Source organism: Podarcis tiliguerta (assembly GCF_965153285.1).
Source record: "Podarcis tiliguerta genome assembly, chromosome: 5".
In the NCBI taxonomy this organism is placed as follows: domain Eukaryota; kingdom Metazoa; phylum Chordata; class Lepidosauria; order Squamata; family Lacertidae; genus Podarcis; species Podarcis tiliguerta.
This window is the reverse complement of record NC_139538.1, coordinates 49107159-49127074: the sequence shown is the minus strand read 5'-3', so window position 1 is coordinate 49127074 and position 19916 is coordinate 49107159. Positions and strand designations below refer to the sequence as shown.

Below are 19916 nucleotides of genomic sequence, written 5' to 3'. Positions count from 1 at the left end.
CACAAACATCAGATGCAAATTGTGTGTAATGTGTCTCCTGGCCATTGCATTAGATATTCAGAAGTACAGCTTTGTATATGGCTTGTTTATTCCTTCTTATTTATTTATTTTTAGTTAAGAAGAAAGGCACGTCTGGTTTAAAACTGAGCAACCTGATGAACCTTGGGAGGAAGAAATCTGCCACGCTGGACAGTCCGGAAAGGTCTTTGGATACATGTAGTAAGCAACCCAAAACAAAGCCTTGTGAAGCATTTACATTTCATTTGTGTCTTTGTGACTAGCAGGAAAGACCAGCGTAGAGGGCGACCTAGATGTCACTAAGGGAGAGTCTCCTTCTTTGCAGCGTACCTGAATGTCCTTGTGAACAGCCAGTGGAGATCTCGGTGGTGTCATGTGAAAGATGGGCAGCTCCATTTCTACCAGGACAAGAACAGAAATAAAACTGCTCAGCAGCCTCTCAACCTGACGGGCTGTGAAATTATCCCAGACCCAACTCCTGATCATCTCTACTCATTCCGTATCCTGCATAATGGAGAGGAACGGGCCATGTTAGAGGTACGGGTTGCCACTTTCTCTAGAAGTAGGAGTGACATTTGTTTATGAGCAACACAGCTACTCATTGCAACTTATTATAGTGCACACAATTGAATGGTTCAGTCTAGGGAACATAGCTATTGGTGTAGATTTATTTTCTCTTATGTACATAGCCTGTTTGGGGTAATCTGCCACATTCCTGAAGCTGATTTCATTGAGGAGTGTGGAAATATAAGAGAGAGACCTTCGTTCCCCCAATAAGTAAATGTATTGAAATGTATTGATTTTCTTCACTTTTATTTAAAAAAAACCCCCATGAAAATTGCTTGTAGACTTCATTCAACACTTCTCCTTACAGTGTTATAACCTACTTCACATGTCATGCTAAACGAAGGCTCACTGCAGGCTGCTTGTACTTGTATATGTTGTCATAAACCATGGTTTAGTGTGACACCTGAATGCAGCCAGTCTGAACAAAATGCTATGCAAAAAGATACACAGCTAACCAGGCAGCTTATTTTTATTAAATGAATAGACGTCTATTCATCCAAAGAAACACTCAAGGCAAGAAAGCAGCATTTACTAGTCAGAATAGTAAGTGAATACTGAATCCCCACCCCGCCCTCTGATTGGAATATTGTACACCTGAAATGTTTTCTGAAATAAGCAGCCAGCTGGATTCAGTATCAGTTGATAAGGGTAGTTGGTTTTCACCACTGAAACGAAAGATAAGTCTAAGACTGGTGAAGACAAACACACACAGCGTAACTTCCTTGGAGTTACCTCCAGTCACCTCAGCCGACAAGCTGCCTTGGGGAAAAAGAGCAAGCCACTCCTATCCGTAACTTCCACTTGACTTGGACCAGAGTTGTTTTCCTTCTCTGTTTACCTCTAATCTTAGATTCTCTGACATCAGCACCCTTAGAGTGGGAGAAGGGAAATGTGACACATTTCCTGCATTTTGTAGTGGGAGGAATACTTGCTACCAACAACAGGCTCACTTGCCAGCGACTGCCAAAGGCTCTGGATGTTGTTTTGTTTAGCACTTAAGATTGCTGAGGTTGATGGAACAAAATAAGGAAGGCTTCAAAAAGTTACTCAGATTATCTCCATTTGTGAAGCTAAGGTGCATGTTAGACTCAGCATTTTAGTTAAGGCCAGCTGGAGGTTATAAATAATTTTTCGTGGGTCTTCCAGGGTGATTGCAGGGTGCTTTCACCATTCACGATGAAAGTTTTAATCATAATTGCTTCTGAGCCAATTTGGTAGAGGAACTTTAGGAAGGTAAACTGGTGCCCTCTTCTGGCTTTGTGTGTTTATAATTTTGTGTGTGTGTGTGTGTGTGTATGTATATGTATTTGCACACACACACACACACACACACACACAATCAATTTTTTTAAGACAGTTGAAGATGTTTTTAGATATTATGATGCATGGAATTTTATTTATTTACTCACATTTCTATCCCGCTCTTCTTCCTCAAGGAGCCCAGGGTGGCACATCCTAAAACTGATTTTTCTTTCCATTATTTCTGCTTACTCTGATGAAAGCAACTTAGGCTTCTTGTAGTAAGTTTGGCCTGTATCCTTAATGATTTTTTTTTTCTTTGGTGGTTTAACAGGCCAAGTCTTGTGATGAAATGGGCCACTGGCTTGGTCTCCTTTTGTCAGAATCTGGCTCAAAAACAGACCCTGAAGAGCTGACCTATGATTATGTTGACGCTGACAGAGTCTCCTGCATCGTCAGTGCAGCAAAGAATTCATTACTGTAAGTTTCTGTGGTAGCATATTTGACATTCTGACCTGTCTTCTGATGGTAGTTCCTACCAAACAAGTAGCTTTTATCCGAAAAGTATGTAATGAACAATTTTGATGAGGTTACAATTGCTAGCGAAAAGAAGCAGGAAAGGGTTCTGATATGTAAATACCCACCACGTTTGCATTCAAATGAAGTATCCGCTCATGAGATTGTTGTTGTGAAATATTGCATTGATGGTGATTAGCTCTCCTTATTTTCTGATGTGGTAATTGTGTGCAGTCTAGCAAATCTCTGCTTTTCTTTGAACTCCTAGCTGAATGTTTAAGACATGCAGCACACACACACAATGTTGCTTATGGCTTGATGAAACCTATGCATTGTCCTGTGTTAGAGAATGAGTATATTCCAGGCATTTAACATATTCAGTCTCAAACAAAAGGGGAGGTTACACTGTGGTTAGTGGCTTCTTCACATTGCAGACCTGTGGATGCTGGAGACAAGATAGTAGGCAGGAGCAACAGGTGCCTTGCAACATCCAGTGGATGGCAATCAACTAACTTTTACTCAGAGTAGACCCATTGAAATTAATGGATTTGCTCTGAGTAAATGTTAGTTGACTACTACCCAAAGTAACTGGCATATTAGGAAGTCTTATGGGAGCATAGACTAATATCACATCATCGTCTCGTGCAGCTTTTACTTCTTTTGATAGCACATCTGCTTCTGTCTTTTCCAGCTTAATGCAGAGGAAGTACTCTGAGCCGAACACTTACATTGACAACTTGCCAAAGGGGAAGGAGGGACTAGAGGAGCTCTATGATGATGTAGATGTTCCAGAGGCAACAACAATGGTGAGGGTTTTGTTTTGTTGCAATTACAGCTTACGTTGATGGGGGGGGCATTTTGTTTTCCATTGGCTGCAGTTTATATTGATAATGGCGGAAATAACAAGTGATCCCAATTGCAAGGTGTCTGCAATTTGCCTTGTTTTAGGTCTGTACTGTTCTTTAACTGTAGGTAATGTTTAAAGAATTTCATGCTGGCCTCTCTTGTTCTAAACAGAGTGGCATTTCTCGGGCGCTCTTCTAAGAAGATGCTTTTTATCTTTGACAGGAGGAAGTGCCCCAAAATGAAGGCAAAGATGAGGGGGATCAGGACAGAGTCTATCTAGACCTCACACCAGTCAAATCCTTCCTTCATTGTGCTACCAAGAAGCAGGACCAGTTTTCCCCATCCGTTTCTCCATCATTGCAAAGAGCTTCCAGTAAGAGCTCAACAGACTCTGAGAGAGACTCCTCCATACTGCATAAAGAAGCAGATTTGAGTAGAAGATCACTGGAGATGCCAGACCTGGTAATGCTCAAAAACAAATCCAAGATATCAAGGAGGGGCCATAGCTCAGTGGTAGAGTATCACATGCAGATGACCGCAGGTTCAATCCCCACCATCTCTAGTTAATTTTTATAATTTTTATAATTTATTATATAACTAGACAAAACTTAGCATTGAGCAGCTTGCGGGGATCTTAAATGGACAGCCAGCTTCTGCTAGCCTTCTGTGTCGCTTAACCTCTGAAACATTCTCTCTCATCCGACTTCCCTAACAGAGGACTCAAGACATTGATGAGCCGCTCTCACCACGAACAACAACCATCAAAATTCAGGCACAACAGCAGCAAATTGCTTTTCCTCAGAATGGCCCTGAGATTAAGGACACCACAACAATTATGATTGCATCCAAAGAGAAAATGGAACGCTCCAAGGCGGTGAATTCAGGTGTGTATGCTGTCTGCAGTAATCTCTATCTCTTTTTACCCAAGAGCTTCATGACGGAGACTTATGGTAGAGGCCGTGCCTGCTATCGTTAGCTTTCCAACCCATGTTGAAAACATGGCGCCAGTGTGTTTAGCTGCTGGTTTTAAGGGAAGGTTCTTGGAATTCCAGTCTCTGTCCCTGAGCCTAATTTCTTCATCTTTTATTTGTAGCAGCTGTAGAAACCAAACTCGGCAAGAACAGGACTGAGGCTGAAGTGAAGCGATACTCCGAAGAAAGAGATCGCTTGGAGAGGGAAAAAGAAGAAATCCGCTCTCAGCTGGCACAACTACGGAAAGACAGAAGGGAGCTGAAAGAGATGCTGATAAGCTGCACAGGTAAACAAATGCCTCTCATTTCCACTTCATTTTCATAGATCAGTGGAACGGGGCATATTGTTTTGGTCTCATGTGCTCCATTGACATGCAATCTTCTCTGAAAAGCCTCCACTTTGGGGTGGGGAGGGCTAGTTCAGCAGCCACCCTCTTGCCTGCCACCATCGTCTGAGAAGACAGACAGGCAATGGAGAAGGATGCACACTGCCCATCTGCTGTTAGATTTCCACTTGCATGTGCTTCTTTCCTCGGCAGACAAGAGCCTTTTGCCCACACTGGAGCAAAAACTGAAGGAAATAGAGGAGGAGTGCAAAAGGAAAGAAGATCAGCGTGTGGACTTGGAGCTGAGCCTCGTGGAGGTGAAGGAGAATCTCCGTAAAGCAGAGTCTGGGCCTGTAACACTTGGCACTGCGGTGGACACCACACACCTGGAGAACGCAAGCCCTAAAGTACGTAGGGGGCTGTTTATAATCAGCACCGTTAGCAGGGTCTTCTTCAGCAAAGGGAAGTAGCTGAAGCCAGCAGCTGGTTCAAAGTACGCATGATGCAGAAGATCCACGATTGCATTTTTGATGTGTTTTGTAAAGCTCAAAAGGCAATTTGGTGGGTGGGCAGGGGGCTCAAAATAGCAGCACTGAGGGAGGAGGGGCTTAATGCTTTTCTCCCACACTATTTTCCTAGCCAGAATTTCACATGACCACCCTTGGAGGCTGGTAATAGCAATATGGATGCCTGTGTCTCCCAACAGCTAGGCCTAAATAGCATGTGGGGTTGACTGATACCTCAGTCATGATACCCCAAGGAGCCATATTGTCATGGAGCCATAGATCCAATTACAGCACAGATGAGGAACGTTGTTCAGTTTGAGAAATACACCTAGACTTACAGATTGCCAATAGCTATGAGTTTTATGCATTGCCATCAGGGGTGGCTGCCGAGCCCCTCTCGTCACTGCCACTTCCTGCAACAGTCTTTGGGTGGAGCCAATTGTCAGCACAGTCAGGGCTGTGTGGGTTGCCCTTGGTGGGTGTGCCAGATTGCCTTTGCCAGAGCACCCCATGGAGTTCTGACCTTGCCACCGCTCTGCCCTCTGGTATGCAGCAGTGCTGGAGTTGGGAGGGTGGCTTATAAATGTAACACCTCATTGGCCGTTCTTGATAACAACAGATAAAGCAACATAATTAAAACCAAAAGCATAAAGTCAATAAACAGCACCCAGATAAGCCATTAATAAACAGCACTTTTATTGCCGATGCTTTGTGATTATGGAATATGAGATCTTTAATGTTTGGCAAGAAGGGCTCTCTGACCTGTGCCTGATGAACTATTTTAGACAATTGTGTATGACCACAGCTATTATCTTTCCCCCATAAACACAGATGAAGGTTGCCAACCCTCTGAATGGCACAGAAAACTCGCCTGTCAATTCAGCAATGGCACTAAAAAACCGGCCTTTATCTGTCATGGTCACAGGGAAAGGAACAGTTCTACAGAAAGCTAAGGTAAGACATGTAGCAAGAATGCATGCAGTGCTTATTATGGCAATAATAATTTGCCCATGGCCTATGGCATATTTAAAACTATTGGGGTTTTGGAAAGAAATATATAAAGATAAGGATAAGGCTTCAAGTGGGGCCTATTTTTCCATTTTTGTTTTGCAGGAATGGGAGAAGAAAGGTGCTAGTTAGGAAATCCTAGCACCAATATTGGACTCAATATTAGAAGTGGCCATTCGTGGACTACAGGATTCTCTTGCAAGTACAGAATGGTCTAGATGAGGTAAAGCATGGCCAGCTGCACAGCAAGAAATAATGGGTGGACCAGGGTCAGAACCCAACATGGCCTTCATCAGACTAAGGAATTTGCTCCTTTTTTAGCAGAGGAGTACTGTGCAGCTGAGAGAGTTAACCCAAGTGGAAACCTTGCTTATAACCTGGCCAATGTACATAATGATGCCTTTGTGTATTTCTACTTTGGTGTTTTACTGTTGTCCAATCCAGGATTTGTTGTTAGCAATAGAACAGCAAGGACTGAATTCTTGCCAGATCTGTTTAATGTTCTTCTGATACACCAGGGCCTGGGGATCACGGAGGTAAATTCAGTTTCCTGAGCTAAAATCCTGAAAGCTGGTTAAGTAAATACAAGTCTCTGTGTCAGACTTTTCTGTTGGAGAAGAGCTGTTCCAACCAACGGAGACTCTTTTGGCCAGGGAGACCAAGAGACACAGCTAAAAGGTATTATTATTGTTGTACACAATGCAGCCTGACTTTCCACAAAGAATTCCTGACCAAAAAACGAGTACAGCTCAGTGGAGGCTCATTTGTTAGGGCAAATGGGGGCAGTGTCCCACCAACCCTTAGCCAGTTCCCACCCGCCTGCCTGCCTTCTTACTCACAACCAGTCCAGGACTGGCACTGGCAGTGAACATTCTCCTCCTTAGCCTCAGTTCTGCCCTTGTAGCACTCAGGAGGATGGGGACAAAACTTAAAATTAGTTGGCTATGTCTTTCATTGGCTCTGGTGCCACCTACTGTTGGCCTCCCATCCAACTAGTCCCAGTGGGTGACAACCACTGCTACAGCTTCTTAATTTTCAATGTTTAATGCTTGTACAAGGAGAGCCAGGGCTTTTTTCAGCCGGAACTCAGTTCCAGTACCTCTCATGTGGGTTCCATTGCCAATAAAAGAACAAAGGGAGGCGTTCTTGGTGAGTTCTGGCACCTCTTTTTCTAGAAAAAATAGCACTGAGAAGAGCTATTATCAGTTGTCGGCACTGGGTTCACAGGTTACTAGACATTCCAATACCCACAGACAACTTCTGTGATTAAGAAGGGCTTTCCAGTGGGCATAAGTAGCAGAGACATCTCATTATGACTAAGGATCTACACTTAAATGCTATAGATTAGAGGCTGTGCATGGATGGGAACTTAAATGACTTTCTGGCCCCAATCCACAAAGATTTAACGTAATTCTTTAGCCACTGCATCTGTCATTTGAGGAATAAAGGGGTGGAATCTTCTGTCCTAGCTTCCAAAATGTGATTAAGTATGCTGTGGGGTGATTTGAATGCACTTTAGTTACTCTGGAATGCTTCAGGTTAATAATATACATGTAATAGTAGCGTGTAGGAACAGATGCCACATCATCATATTCTGCACAATAGTTGGCATACTGTATGGAAGTTAAGTGCACAAAAGCGAAGGGGAATTTGTTTACCCAAGTATGGTGAATTTAATCATCCAAACATTTGGAAGAGTGGGGAATTCCACCCCTTTACCCTTGAATATATTCTTATCATTCTGTTTTCTGTAAACAAAAGTATAATTAGACCAAGGTAGAACTTGACTGAGCTGTGTTCCCCAAACCCAAGGAGATTAAATTATGTATATAAGGCAGAGTTAGGTGTGGACTCTGTGCCAAAAATGTCAGGTTCCTGAATTTTAACCTTGAATATGAATAATTTTTCAAAGCTAGCTGTATACAAAGGAAAGAATTTTTTATTAAATTGTTTGTGCTAACACAGTACTAAATGCTGTAAAGGCCACAGGTGCTTGAGCTCAGTATCTCGCTATCCAAGGGCCTTTTCAGATGAACAGTTTCTTGTGCAATAAATGTGCACTCCTGCTGGTCAGTCGCTGCAGGATCTCCAACCATCTTTCCCCAAACTACCTAGTTTATTATGAAAAAACAGCTTTCCCCCCTCAGCAGTAGAAGCGATATTTGCCCCTGGGGAAATACTGATAACATAGGGCAGTGTACAGCAATTGGTGTACTTTGATTTAATTAACTGCTGTGACTTCTAGGCAATGAGTGACTCCTGCTCTACTACTTTGCTGGGAGTTTTCTTATTGCTCCAGAAATAGGTGGTGGGGTGGAAAGGAATATTCACACAGGATTTTTCATCCCACACCAGTCTTCTGCCATTTGTAAACCATCTCTCTCCCCCACCCCCCTTTAGCTCCAAGATTCAGCCAAAATGGCTTGAGTCAAGCATGTGCCTAAGCAGGTTACCCTGACAATCAATAAGAATTTGCTGTTTAACCATGTTTGCTTTCTTAGTATGTATACCCCATTGACTTGTGCCAGGTCAGCATGCATAGGATTGTAGTCTTAGAAGTACTTAATGCTGTCTGGATCATTGGGGCATCAATTGGAAAGGCCAGAAACTCACAAGGCGGGCACAAACCCTAAATTTGTGAGTATACATTTTCTCCTTTCTTCTTTTGAGAGGGAAACAATCTCCAGGGGGTTACTTCATATCAGGGGAGAACAGTTTCTTAAGTTTGCAGACAATATATCATTTAAGCTAAAAAGCCACCTGTGTAATGTAATCACCGTGTATTTTTAAAAAAACCAGGCTTTTTAAAACCACAGTACAAGCATATCCACTATCCACAGGTTACAGGCCCATCTGAAAGAGCTACACCATGTGTGCCACCATTCTGAAAGCAACAGGTATTTTACCATTTGTCATACAAGTAGCATCCACAGTTGTTGAAGTAATGGGTCTACATTGACCCTAGGAATTAATTGTGCCAGTGTGCGCCTTGTCACTGCCATTGTACGTGTCTTGTGGTGTCTGTACTGCATTTGTCTCTCTTTGCTGGTGCAAGTGTTTAAGATGGGGGAATAAGGGCAGGGGAGGCAGAGGGGTCAATAAACTGGAAGCATCAAGGGGGAAGGTGCCAGAGGTGTACCCCAGCATCTGTGCCACAGATCTCATCCTGACACACAGCGCTGTGTTTCCTCCACCTCAACACTATAGCTGATAGTGGGGGGTGGGGGGGTGGGCTAGGGACACAAAAAGTCAATATGTAAAGCAGGCAGTTTCAGACCCAAAGCGTTCATTTAACTCACCATAGAATGAAGTTGTTACTGTGTTCCTAGCTAAAAATAATACTTTCTATTTGTTGTACATGTGTCTTTTCAATCCATTGCTATTTTAGAAAAGGTTTTTTTTAATAAAGAAAAAGGTTGGCTATAATCTAAGCGTGGTGTAAAAATCATTACATAGTCCAAAAAACGAGAGAAAAAACCAAGCAGTATCTGTCTATAACGTTTAACTTTGCAGGCCCATATACAGCCAAACCTTTTTGCTGTGTGGGCATGTTAACATAATCCAAAACTCTCTTTGATGAAAATAAATACTCTCTGGGAGTTCAAAAAGGAGGGCGGAAAAACGCCCTTTTGTCCACTGGGGGGCCCTCTTAGAATGGAAAGTAAGTAGAAGCTGCTGCTGTTTTGTGTAGAAAGGCCAGTCTTATCTTTTAGACAAATTTTCCCCTAATAAAAAACACTTCTCATCCAGCTTGCTCTGAAGGCTTGATTAAGCAGCCTAGGGAGGGAGCAGCCTACTGCAAACCTCAGGGTAAGAGAAAATTGCACAAACTCTTCTGATTACAAAACTCCAGCAGAGAAGCAAACTTTAGTGTCCATTTGCGGCTATGAAGAAACAGCAAGCCTACTTGCAATCAGTGTTGGATGCTGTACATGCTGGGAAAAAGGAACTGAGCGCTGGAATGTCTTACGACTCCCAAGATGGGCAAAACTGGGTGCAGATAATGCCTCAGATTTTCACCTTGTTCTAAATATTTTTGGGTGCCTACTGTTTCATCATTTTAGATAGGTTTGCTAGTGATGGATGCAATCTTAGCACTCTGAAATTTACTCTTTATTTTCAACCATTTTGACTTTCCTATCTGCTTCATTAGGAGAGCCAATATAATCAAAATGGGTGGATGCCCAACCTTAGTCAGAGTAGATCCAATGAAATAAATGGATTTTAGCCTGCTGCTTTCAGTGGGTCTATTCATACGGCATAAACTTTTTTTAAAAGGTATAATAAAAACACAAAACAACACTACAGTGCAGGAAGGTTGGAATGGCATATAAGGGCACTGGGAGCAGAGTGGTGAAACTTGTCTCCGTACCTTGTTTGAATAGCTCAGCTGTGTCTATATTCCCTCTGCTCAGCTGTCCCAATATCTGCAGATAAACAAAAATACATTCCAAGAACTGAAAGCTACCCCTGCACTAGAGAACGAAACCTACTTCAGAAACCTTACATGTTTATATCCTTAACACAGATAAAATGTGGTAGGGCTGCAACTGGCAAAACTAAGAGCACTGCTTCAGCGAGATAAATAGAAAACTGATATGGATTTGGTGGTATAACAAACAAACAAACAAAACCGTCAATCCAGTAGATTCAAGAGTTCAAAACAGCTTTATACTCATCTTAACCTCATACCCAACTCCTCTTATTACTGATCAGCATTTTCCCAAGTTATTTTTCACATTATGTTACTGCACGATGGAATGGCATAACTAAATGAAGCTGGTGCAGAAAGTCAAATGCTTATTAAATATTGCAAAAGGTGAGCTGCTGATGTGGTGCTTTAGAACTGCAAAATGCTTGTCAGGCCCAATTTAACAAGTTTTCTTCCTACAGACAGAAGATGCAGAGCGAAAAACAAACAACAACATACAGAGGACACCACAGAAAAGAATCAAGCATGGCACATGTACTGGGTGTTGGTTGTACCACAAGCGACGTACAACCAATAACCAGAGCTAGCCAACAGATTGCTTTTGCAAGCACAGGTTGCATGCTGCAAAGGAAGCCATTCCTAATAAAGTGATGAGGTGGTGCCCATTTTTCTAAATAGCTGCTTAGTCAAACTGATAGAATTTATTGCAAAAGGATTCTTGCAGCCAGTGGATTGGGAAGCTGGAAAATTGATTAGAAAAATTAATTGGAGAAAATGAGCCACCCTCATTTCCTTCACCTCAATCCAGGGGAGATGGCAATTTAGTTGTGAGTGGACTTCATTCTGAGTTGGGATGGCAGACACAGAAGGGAAGTGCCTTTGGAGGGGGCTTCGCTGTGGAGATCCAATGGGGGAGCAGTGGACTTTGGCTATATATTAGAGTTGAAGGCTTAAACTTAAAGCTATCACATTTTTTTAACCTGCAAATTTGTAAATAAATTCAAATAATTAAAAGCAGGCATAAGTTCCAGTGACCTTATGTCCAATCCAGTACAGAAACCGAAATCTTCAGAGCTATGGAACTCACCATACAGAAGAGATGCTGACCTTAAATGGTGAAAGTGTCAGTACAGCAACAATAAATATCTAATATCAACACAAACTAGATATTGGTCACCTCATTTGGCGTACCAGGAAGTGATTCTGTGCAAAACTCCTGTGCTTTGGGGAACAGCATTATTGCTTGCAAACGTTGACTGTGTTTCAGTTCTTTCATACAATGTTTTCAGTAGCTGAAGATAGTCAGTGAGTCTCTGGAATTTGCCTTTTGGAATGCTTGCGAGATCGATACAGCTGCCGCCAGCCGCGTCGGTTTTGTGGAGCACGGACCATGGCTGGATGCATCTGTGAAGTGTCACCCCTCTGAATTCCTATATTAAAAATAAAGAATGATTGTTAACAGTCAAATATGGTTTTCCTCCATACAAAAATAAAACATGAATTTCAAATGAAGCCTTTTCATTTTTCCAACATGTTGAAATGAGGCCTACAAATGTGTCTGTAGGTCTGTAGTGAAGTTGCTTCACTTAGTCCATTGACAACCTAGCAGGGACTAAAAAGGTCAATTTCAGATATATATCAGTTAACTCATTCATCATTAAGACTATCCATATTATGGCTACTCCCAACACCCAAAGACTTCACAAGTATATTTTCCAATGAGGATGGGTCTTGTTTGCACTACTGATTATTAAGGTTTCTTCAGCAATCGAGTTCCATGTAGCATGCTTCTGGCAATTTAGTAATACAATGCAGGGAATATTGCAAGGGGTAAGTTATGAGATCAAAAAGGAATCCTAGAAAACAACGATGTTTTACAGATAGATATGTGGGGGTGCAAGCAAATATGTGAGTACTCTTCTCTTTTGGTATTTGGTCTTGAGCATCCTAAAGGATGCCAGGAGCACCTTGACTGGTGGATGCAATCTGCTTTATGAGGCTGGTGTCATCTGTGCAGCAACAAGCACATGCTCAAAGTGCCAACCTCATAGGAAGACAATTGTAGGCCTCCTCCTATGCTTCCTGATCCTTCCAAGTAGGTCAATGCAGAAAAGAGGCACTGCACATGCAGAGCGCCTCTTGTTCAGCAAAACAAATACAGTGTGCACTACATGCTAGGTGGTTCTGCTTTTGCTGTAACAAGCTTACTCTTTTGGAATGAGATCCAACAAGATCTTAGTGAAAGAGTGTGCCAATTAAACCTAAGAAATATATGGGTTTAAGAAGATTGCAGTGAGTCATTTAAGATTAGTATTTGTGAAGAGAACAAGCCAAAAGTACATTTACCAGTCAACCGTAAAATTTGATACTATGAAGCTTATTTAATTTCCCCACCCTCCCTTTTTCAGCATACTTTTAGGAATGTGATCTAAATGGAAATGAATTGACTTTATCTGGGGCAAAGGTACGGAGCAAGTAGATTCTTCAGGGATCATTTGTTTCAGATGGGGACAATAAATGTAAATGAGGGAGGAGGCCTAAATGCCTTTTGGCTATTGTACTTTGATGCTTACTGTTTTCACAGTGAGGTCCTACCCAGCCTTGGCATCGACACCAGTAGCTGCCATTTCCAGAAACACAAACTCCATCATTCATGCAGGGGTTGGGTTTGCAGAGGTTTGCTGGCTTCTTGGCCTCTGCAACAGACAAAAGAAAACAACAGGCACAAGAAGGAAGAAAGAAATCAAAGCTTTCTTAATGCCGCAGGATTCCAGTTGTTCTGTGGAGATGGAAATCAGTGAACACATCTGGTATTGCAGAAACGCCTTACAGCCTTAGAAGAGGGAAAGTCTCACACCTAGGACAAAGCTATACATTGAGTGCATTACTTAAATTTTACACAGCCAAATTCACAGCTGAAACATTTTTGTTGGAATTAGGGATGCCAGCGTCCTGCTCCAGAACTTTCTATAGACCCTCCTCAACTCACAATTACTGTTCCTGGTCCCCATTTGTGCCCTTCCTTCACACACAGGATCTGACAGTACATCACCTTACCAATCATTAAATAAATGGCTAAGCTGCAGCTGTTCAAAGACTACAAGTTCAGTCTCATCTTGAGTTGTTTTGTAAACAAAGCACACTAGCCCGTGAAAGACCAGCTAGTCCTTTTGCCATTTACCACAAGCAATCCCTGTTTGATGTGTTAAGAATACTAATCTTGGATGAACAATGGCTTAAAAGGTGAAACAGATAATCAGACACATGGCAAATACTGATTTGAAGATGGTTTAAACTAAACACGAAGGGGAAGAAGTGTTTAATGTGGCTTCTTTTCAACTTCAAAGAAGGGGGTTAGGAATATGTGGTTGTTAGGTAGTGCTGAAGCATAGATCTTACTTTTCTTCACCTTTTTCTCAGAAGTATATTTACATCAGAAAAGGTAGTGCTGAAATCAATTGGCATTTCAAATTCAAGAACTAAATATGGCTCAAGTTTGGAAATGTCCAAACTAGCATTGTAATTTTATTGCACTGATGTTTCAAGTAATGTACTTTACCGGTACTTGATACATACAATGCACTTCTAATTCACTGTAAATTGATATTTAGCTAGCCCCTTCGGACACTTGATATTGGTGATAAGCCAAGAAACAAATGTGAATTCCAAAAAGTAATAATATATGATTTATTATGATAGAAGTGGCAAGCCTGTAGTCCTTCCAGATGTTAAGACTCCAACTCCCATCACCCTGAACCATCACAAATTGAATACTGGGAGCTGTAGTCCAATAACATCTGGAAGGCTGCAGGTTAGCATCCCCTGGTTTATGGGCAGATGCAGGGAAAGAAGGGCTGGCTCCAGGTTACGCTGGGCAAAGGGTTATCCGAAATAATAATAAAATGAAGGTATTAATAAAGAAATGTGGTTTTATTGTATACAGATGCAACCATGAAGTCAAAATAATCATCTTACCATCACATATTCTTTCAAGGATAAGTTCTTCATTATTTTTTAGTTCTTCATACGAAGGAATCCTCAAGAGATTATTGTGAGAACCTGCAATCCTCAGCAATGAGCTCACTTGAACTTGTTCCATTCCAATAACCAGTAGCGATACGTCATTATTACGTAGCTGTTGAGCTGGGACAACGGCATCCTCCACTCCAGCTCCACTTGTGACCACCACCACAATCTTCTTCACACCAGGCCTCGCTCCTTTTTGGACAGTCATGAGATCATCATAAATATGGAGCAAGGAGCTGCCAACCGAGGCAGAGCCACCTACAAAGGGAGCTTGACTGATGGCTTCATGGAGATCTGAGCTGGTCACATGTGTATCCAGCCCAAATGTGGTGTGAGGCCTTTTCCCAAAGACAACAAGGCCTACCTGAGTCACATCCCGATTGATGTCAAATTGGAGAGAGAGGCTGCTGACAAAGGTTTTCAGCTGCACAAAGTTATTCCTTCCAACAGAAGCTGAAGAGTCCAAAGCAAATACCAAGTCCATAGACTGAGATGGGCAGCCTAAGGAAGGAAGGAAGGAGCAGCATTAAGCTTCTGAGAACATGGCTCAATAGTCTGAATCATAGAATCATAGAGTTGGAAGAGACCACAAGGGCCATTGAGTCCAACCCCCTGCCAAGCAGGAGGTTGAATAGCTGGAAGGCATCTAAAACACAGTCAAATGAAAGGGAATGGTATTTGCATAAGGTCATATTGACATTAGTTTGGGCTAAATTTAGAAAAGCAGGCGTCTTAGAACAGCAGATTTCTTTTGAATTGTAAAAATTAAACAGCACTGAGCAAGCAGTAAGGTGAGGCAAAGCCAGTGCTAGAATACTGGATCACATTCAAGTTCCTGCTTGGTTCTGACGCTCACCAAGGTGAGCTTGGGCCAGCGACCACCTCTCAGTCTAAGCTACCTCACAGGGCTGTTAGAATTAAAATGTATGCCAGCCTGAAGCCACTGAAGGAAGGGAGGGAGAAAAATGTAACAAATTAAATGAAAATAAACCCAACATTTAGTTCATTTTTAAATAGCTCAGTCAAACTAAAACAATCGTCTAAATCAGGCATTCCCCAAACTCAGCCCTCCAGATGTTTTGGGACTACAACTCCCAGCATCCCTAGCTAACAGGACCAGTGGTCAGGGACGATGGGAACTGTAATCCCAAAACATCTGGAGGGCCAAGTCTGGGGATGCCTATTATAAATAGTTAACTCATAATTTGCTTAGAAAAACTATAGACATTTCATCATCTTAGAAGGTATAGATGAAGATCTGAATCAATTCCCACCATCTCAGAATTTGTTCTGAAGAAAAGCTCAGCTAAGCCTCTGAGATGGCTTAGCAAATAGCAGATCCACTTTGATTGCAGGCAACTAGACTTGATTAACTGTTGAGAAGTGATGCCTTTGTTCCCATTTTCCATCATACATCTTCAAGTATGTATCAGAATATACCAGTGCCTCTTTAAGTCATACATGCAGGTACTGATTTATGGACACAATGTGTTCCCAGGAAATTGTTTGTTAGGCAAGTGGTCACATAACAAGTCCACGATTTTTATTATTTCCTATGGAAACACTTCCAATTTGCAATTTGTCCACTCTTTTCATAGTTTTGTCAGATTTTTCCCTGGCCTCGGATTCATCTGATCTTGCTTTTCCTTCCCTCTCTCCATGGCTCCTGCCTGAAAATAGCTGCTGGGATGATGACCAGCAAATCACAAACAAAAATCCCAAACCGAGTAAGGAAATTGGCTGTTCGAATAAGTGAATCTGTGGAGCATATAGTGAGGTTTCGGCAGAATTCTTTAAGTGCAGATAAGTGAATTTCTGGATAGCAAGTATGTGGATATAAGGACCTAACAGCCAATAGTAGATGCTGAGATACCAAATGATAATGCTTTCTTACCTAGAACCCTTACCTTGGCTGTCTATGCTGCATATTTTCCTTTGTAGTTCAGGAATCTTGTTGAAGAGATCTTGTGGGGATGAGTAGATCAGTGTCCACTTTGGATTCCCTGTAATATTATCCAGCTCTGCTTTCAAAGATTCACTGCCAATTCCAATGAGGAAGACATCTTGGCCTCTGCTGTACTTAGCTGCCTCTGCCACTGAATCCTGAGCATTTGAATCCGTGAGCAAGACGACCACACGTGGGAGGTCATCGGGTGTATCAGCAAAGACTGGGCCGCTCTTAAAGCCATGCTGTGTAACATACCGCAAAGCTTTGCCAGTCAAGGTGCTTCCTCCACTGAACTGCATGGAATCAACAGCCTTCACCAGACTGAGTGCATCTTGGTGGTCTCCAATGCCGACGGCCATTTTGACATCGTTGCTGTACTGGGCTACACCCACATTCCCTGGGCTCTCTCTACTCCACACAGCTTGGAGAAACCTCTTCAGGAAAGCTTTATAGCGCAAGAAGCCTTCGAGGGTGGTACTGGATGAACTGTCCACCAGGAAAAGAAGGTCTACGCTGCATTCTAGACTCAGCTTGGGTGCTGGAAATTTTGTTTAAAAGTATTAAGAAAGGGTTAAGAAGTCCAAATAAAAATGTAACAAGAAGTTTCTTGGAGATTCTAGAGTAACTTGTTGAAATCAGTAAGCTATGATAATTTAGGATTGCCAACTTTTAATTACAATAACATTCACCCCAGGCCAGGGTAGGATCTATCCACAGTGGCGAGAGTGCAGAATCCTGAGCCTTGCTCCCAATCTCAGTATAAGCAGAATCTGCAGAACCAATTAACAAACGAAGAGCCACTAAGGACTCAGCTATATTAGTTTTTTTTTTAAGTGTTTTAAAAGTGTTGTGACACCAGATGGCACTGTAGAGTTCAGTCTTTCGCCAATGTGATTTCCCATTATAAGGTTCACAATGCGTTTTCCTGAAACCTTTTTTTGAAGTACCGGTATCTCAGATCCAGCCTAAGATATGCAACTAGAAATGAATTGCTTGATCCATGTCTTCATAGAAATTCCTAGCAAAAGTAACACTTGCTCTCCATAACCATATTCTATGTATAGAGCCAATTCAAAAGCAGCCTGCGATTTTGAATGCTGCACTTCCTTTTAACAGCCTCCCCAATTATTTGATGTTTGCTGCCTTTTGCAGACATGCCAACTCTTTGGGTGTGGAGAAATAAGCAGCAACGACAGGTTGGCTGCAAAGACATAAAGCAAAGCGAACAGCACTATCTTATACATGTCTGCTCAGAAATACGTTCCAGGGAGTATAATTGGGCTTGTTTCCAGGAAGACTGGCTTATAATTGACACCAGGCAGGCGCCTTCACGGTACTCTTTTCGGTGACTGCTAACAGCATTTTTGTTTAGGCAAGCCAATCCAGACATATAAACATGATTTAATCTGGTTTTTAGCGTAGCATTGATTTTAATTATTTTTTAAAACAATTTAAAGATTTGTTTTCAACTGATAAATTTTAATGTTTTAAACCACTTTGAGGTTTTCTTGCAAGCAAATTGTGTGTGTGTGTGTGTGTGTGAGAGAGAGAGAGAGATGTAAATAAACACAAATAATTAATTGCAGCCTGAATGTCCTGAAATTGTCATCAAGAACCTTCAGATCCTTTTCCTAATTATACTAACATGGAAGTAATTCCCATTAACCTCAATGGGACCTATTTCCCAGTGAATGTGATTAAGATTACAGCTTTCACTGTGGGCTCATATAGACTTCTTTTTGTGCCGTATTTCTAGGCACGGGTCTGGACTTTAAAGCTCTGTGTCCAAGCAGTTATTTTTTTGTCCCGCTGCTTTCACCAGGAAAACCTGCATTTTACTGCTGAATTGGAGCAACTGGCAATCCACACAAAACCCATTTGCTCTTTGCTCTTATTCAGCGGTAAAACACATGTGTTCCTGGGGAAAGCGCGGGGGCAAAAATAAAATAAAATCGCTCAGATCCAGAGCTGTAAAGCCCAGACCTGTGCCTAGATATGTGGCGCAAAAGGAAATCTGGATGAGCCCCATGTCTCAGTCACCAGAAACAAGCAGTACCAAAAAAACCCCCTTCCTCTGAAACATTTAATGTTTTGTTTTGTAAATCGAGTCTCTTAACCCTTATCCTTTTCTCCTCTTCCCTGTTATAAAACAAAAATAACAACAACCAGAACTGTTACAGGAAACTGTGTGATGTTCGTGACAGATTAAAAAACAACAACCTCAAAGCACTGGTGCCTAAGATGAAAAGGCATACCGCAATTAGCATCTCCTCCAAAGCCAACTGGGCAGACACAGTGGTATCCTTCTAATCCCTGCTGAATGCATGTGCCTCCATTCTGGCAAGGATGAGAACCACAAGGATCTAAAAAAAAACAAACCAAAAACCAGGAAGGAGAAAGACAAGGGTACCCATTTAATTTTTTAATCAATGATTATGGAGCCTTTCTTCTTGTTGTTAAGTTGTAAACAGGACCGAGCTCTAGGAAAACTCAGGCACAGTTCACACGGCATCTAAGCAGAGTATTTAACCCCAAGATCCCTTTTTTGTGTCTAGCGAGAGCGTATCTTGCCTTTTAGAAAAGCAACATAGACTCTGGAACACAGTCAAAGGGTCTTCATTTGACACTCTTCTTATAAACTAGGCTTCTCCTGTTTCCCTTTGTTGGCAAACAGAATGTCTATTAATTGAGGCACCACCTTATTTTACCCCATTTTAAATTTTTTCCTCTCTTTTTTAATTGATTTATAATACCGACACCAACACAGACAACACTCACAAAACAAACTAACAAAAATGCAAAGCAGATGCTACAGATACATCCCTAATTCAGTTCTTATTCATTTCTATTTGACTTCCTTCATCCTCAATGCAGGTCGGGGTGTATACTTAGTCAACTGTTTCTTTCTCAGTTCCTCTTCTCTATTTTTCTCTTTATCTTACATTCTTACACCATAATTTGTTTTGCGGAAATTAGTCAAGACAAGTCCAGGTATTAAATTAATACCTCATTATTTTTCATTTTGAAATGTATCTTACCTGGGCATGTGGTACGGTAGCATCTAGAAGGATACTTGATGAAGGTGTTCCTCCAGCTTAATTAGAAAAGCCAGTATATAAAAAAGTGAGATTGGGATAAACTTTAGTCTATGAAATAGAAGTTGACAACTTTCAGTTTGGTTAATGTATTAAATACACAATCTTATGCACGCCTAGCCATAAAGCTTTGCAAAAAAACAACAACAAGGCAGCAGAGATTTCACCACTGATGTCTCTAAACTCCATGCCACCCTCTTATGTTTACTTACACCAGGTGTAACCAATGTGGTGCCCTTGAGATGCTGGACTCCAACTCCCATCTGTCCCAGTCAGCAAGGCCAGTAGACAGGGACGATGGGATCCGGAGTCCAACAATGTCTAGCTGCATAATCGCTGGCTCCACCCCCCCCATACACACACATTTGCTGTAACCCCTGAGAAGTACATCTTTAAAGTATGCTCTTCATTTACATAA

The 19916-nt window shown here is 41.8% G+C and overlaps 2 protein-coding genes across 8 annotated transcripts in view; one reads left to right on the top strand and one right to left on the bottom strand.

The window, feature by feature from the left end:
• AFAP1L2 (actin filament associated protein 1 like 2) overlaps positions 1 to 9423 on the top strand; it is a 74004-nt gene extending 64581 nt beyond the window's left edge. For 2 of the 3 annotated variants that reach the window (XM_083441090.1, XM_083441092.1), the window contains 10 exons: positions 115 to 219; positions 344 to 555; positions 2159 to 2304; positions 3032 to 3146; positions 3409 to 3648; positions 3902 to 4070; positions 4280 to 4444; positions 4697 to 4890; positions 5821 to 5943; positions 6103 to 9423. In XM_083441090.1, the coding sequence (XP_083297216.1) occupies positions 115 to 219; positions 344 to 555; positions 2159 to 2304; positions 3032 to 3146; positions 3409 to 3648; positions 3902 to 4070; positions 4280 to 4444; positions 4697 to 4890; positions 5821 to 5943; positions 6103 to 6129 (1496 nt within the window). In that variant the 3' untranslated portion in view covers positions 6130 to 9423. The remainder of the gene's footprint in view (positions 1 to 114; positions 220 to 343; positions 556 to 2158; positions 2305 to 3031; positions 3147 to 3408; positions 3649 to 3901; positions 4071 to 4279; positions 4445 to 4696; positions 4891 to 5820; positions 5944 to 6102) is intronic. The other variant, XM_083441091.1, reaches the window with a different exon arrangement.
• Positions 9424 to 10088: 665 nt separating this feature from the next.
• The window catches only part of VWA2 (von Willebrand factor A domain containing 2), a 32019-nt gene continuing 22191 nt past the window's right edge, over positions 10089 to 19916 (bottom strand). For 3 of the 5 annotated variants that reach the window (XM_083441094.1, XM_083441093.1, XM_083441095.1), the window contains exons 10-15: positions 19442 to 19497; positions 18659 to 18766; positions 16363 to 16941; positions 14405 to 14956; positions 13003 to 13125; positions 10089 to 11859 (exon numbers count right to left, since the gene is read on the bottom strand). In XM_083441094.1, the coding sequence (XP_083297220.1) occupies positions 11732 to 11859; positions 13003 to 13125; positions 14405 to 14956; positions 16363 to 16941; positions 18659 to 18766; positions 19442 to 19497 (1546 nt within the window). In that variant the 3' untranslated portion in view covers positions 10089 to 11731. The remainder of the gene's footprint in view (positions 11860 to 13002; positions 13126 to 14404; positions 14957 to 16362; positions 16942 to 18658; positions 18767 to 19441; positions 19498 to 19916) is intronic. The other 2 variants (XR_014511495.1, XR_014511496.1) reach the window with 2 other exon arrangements.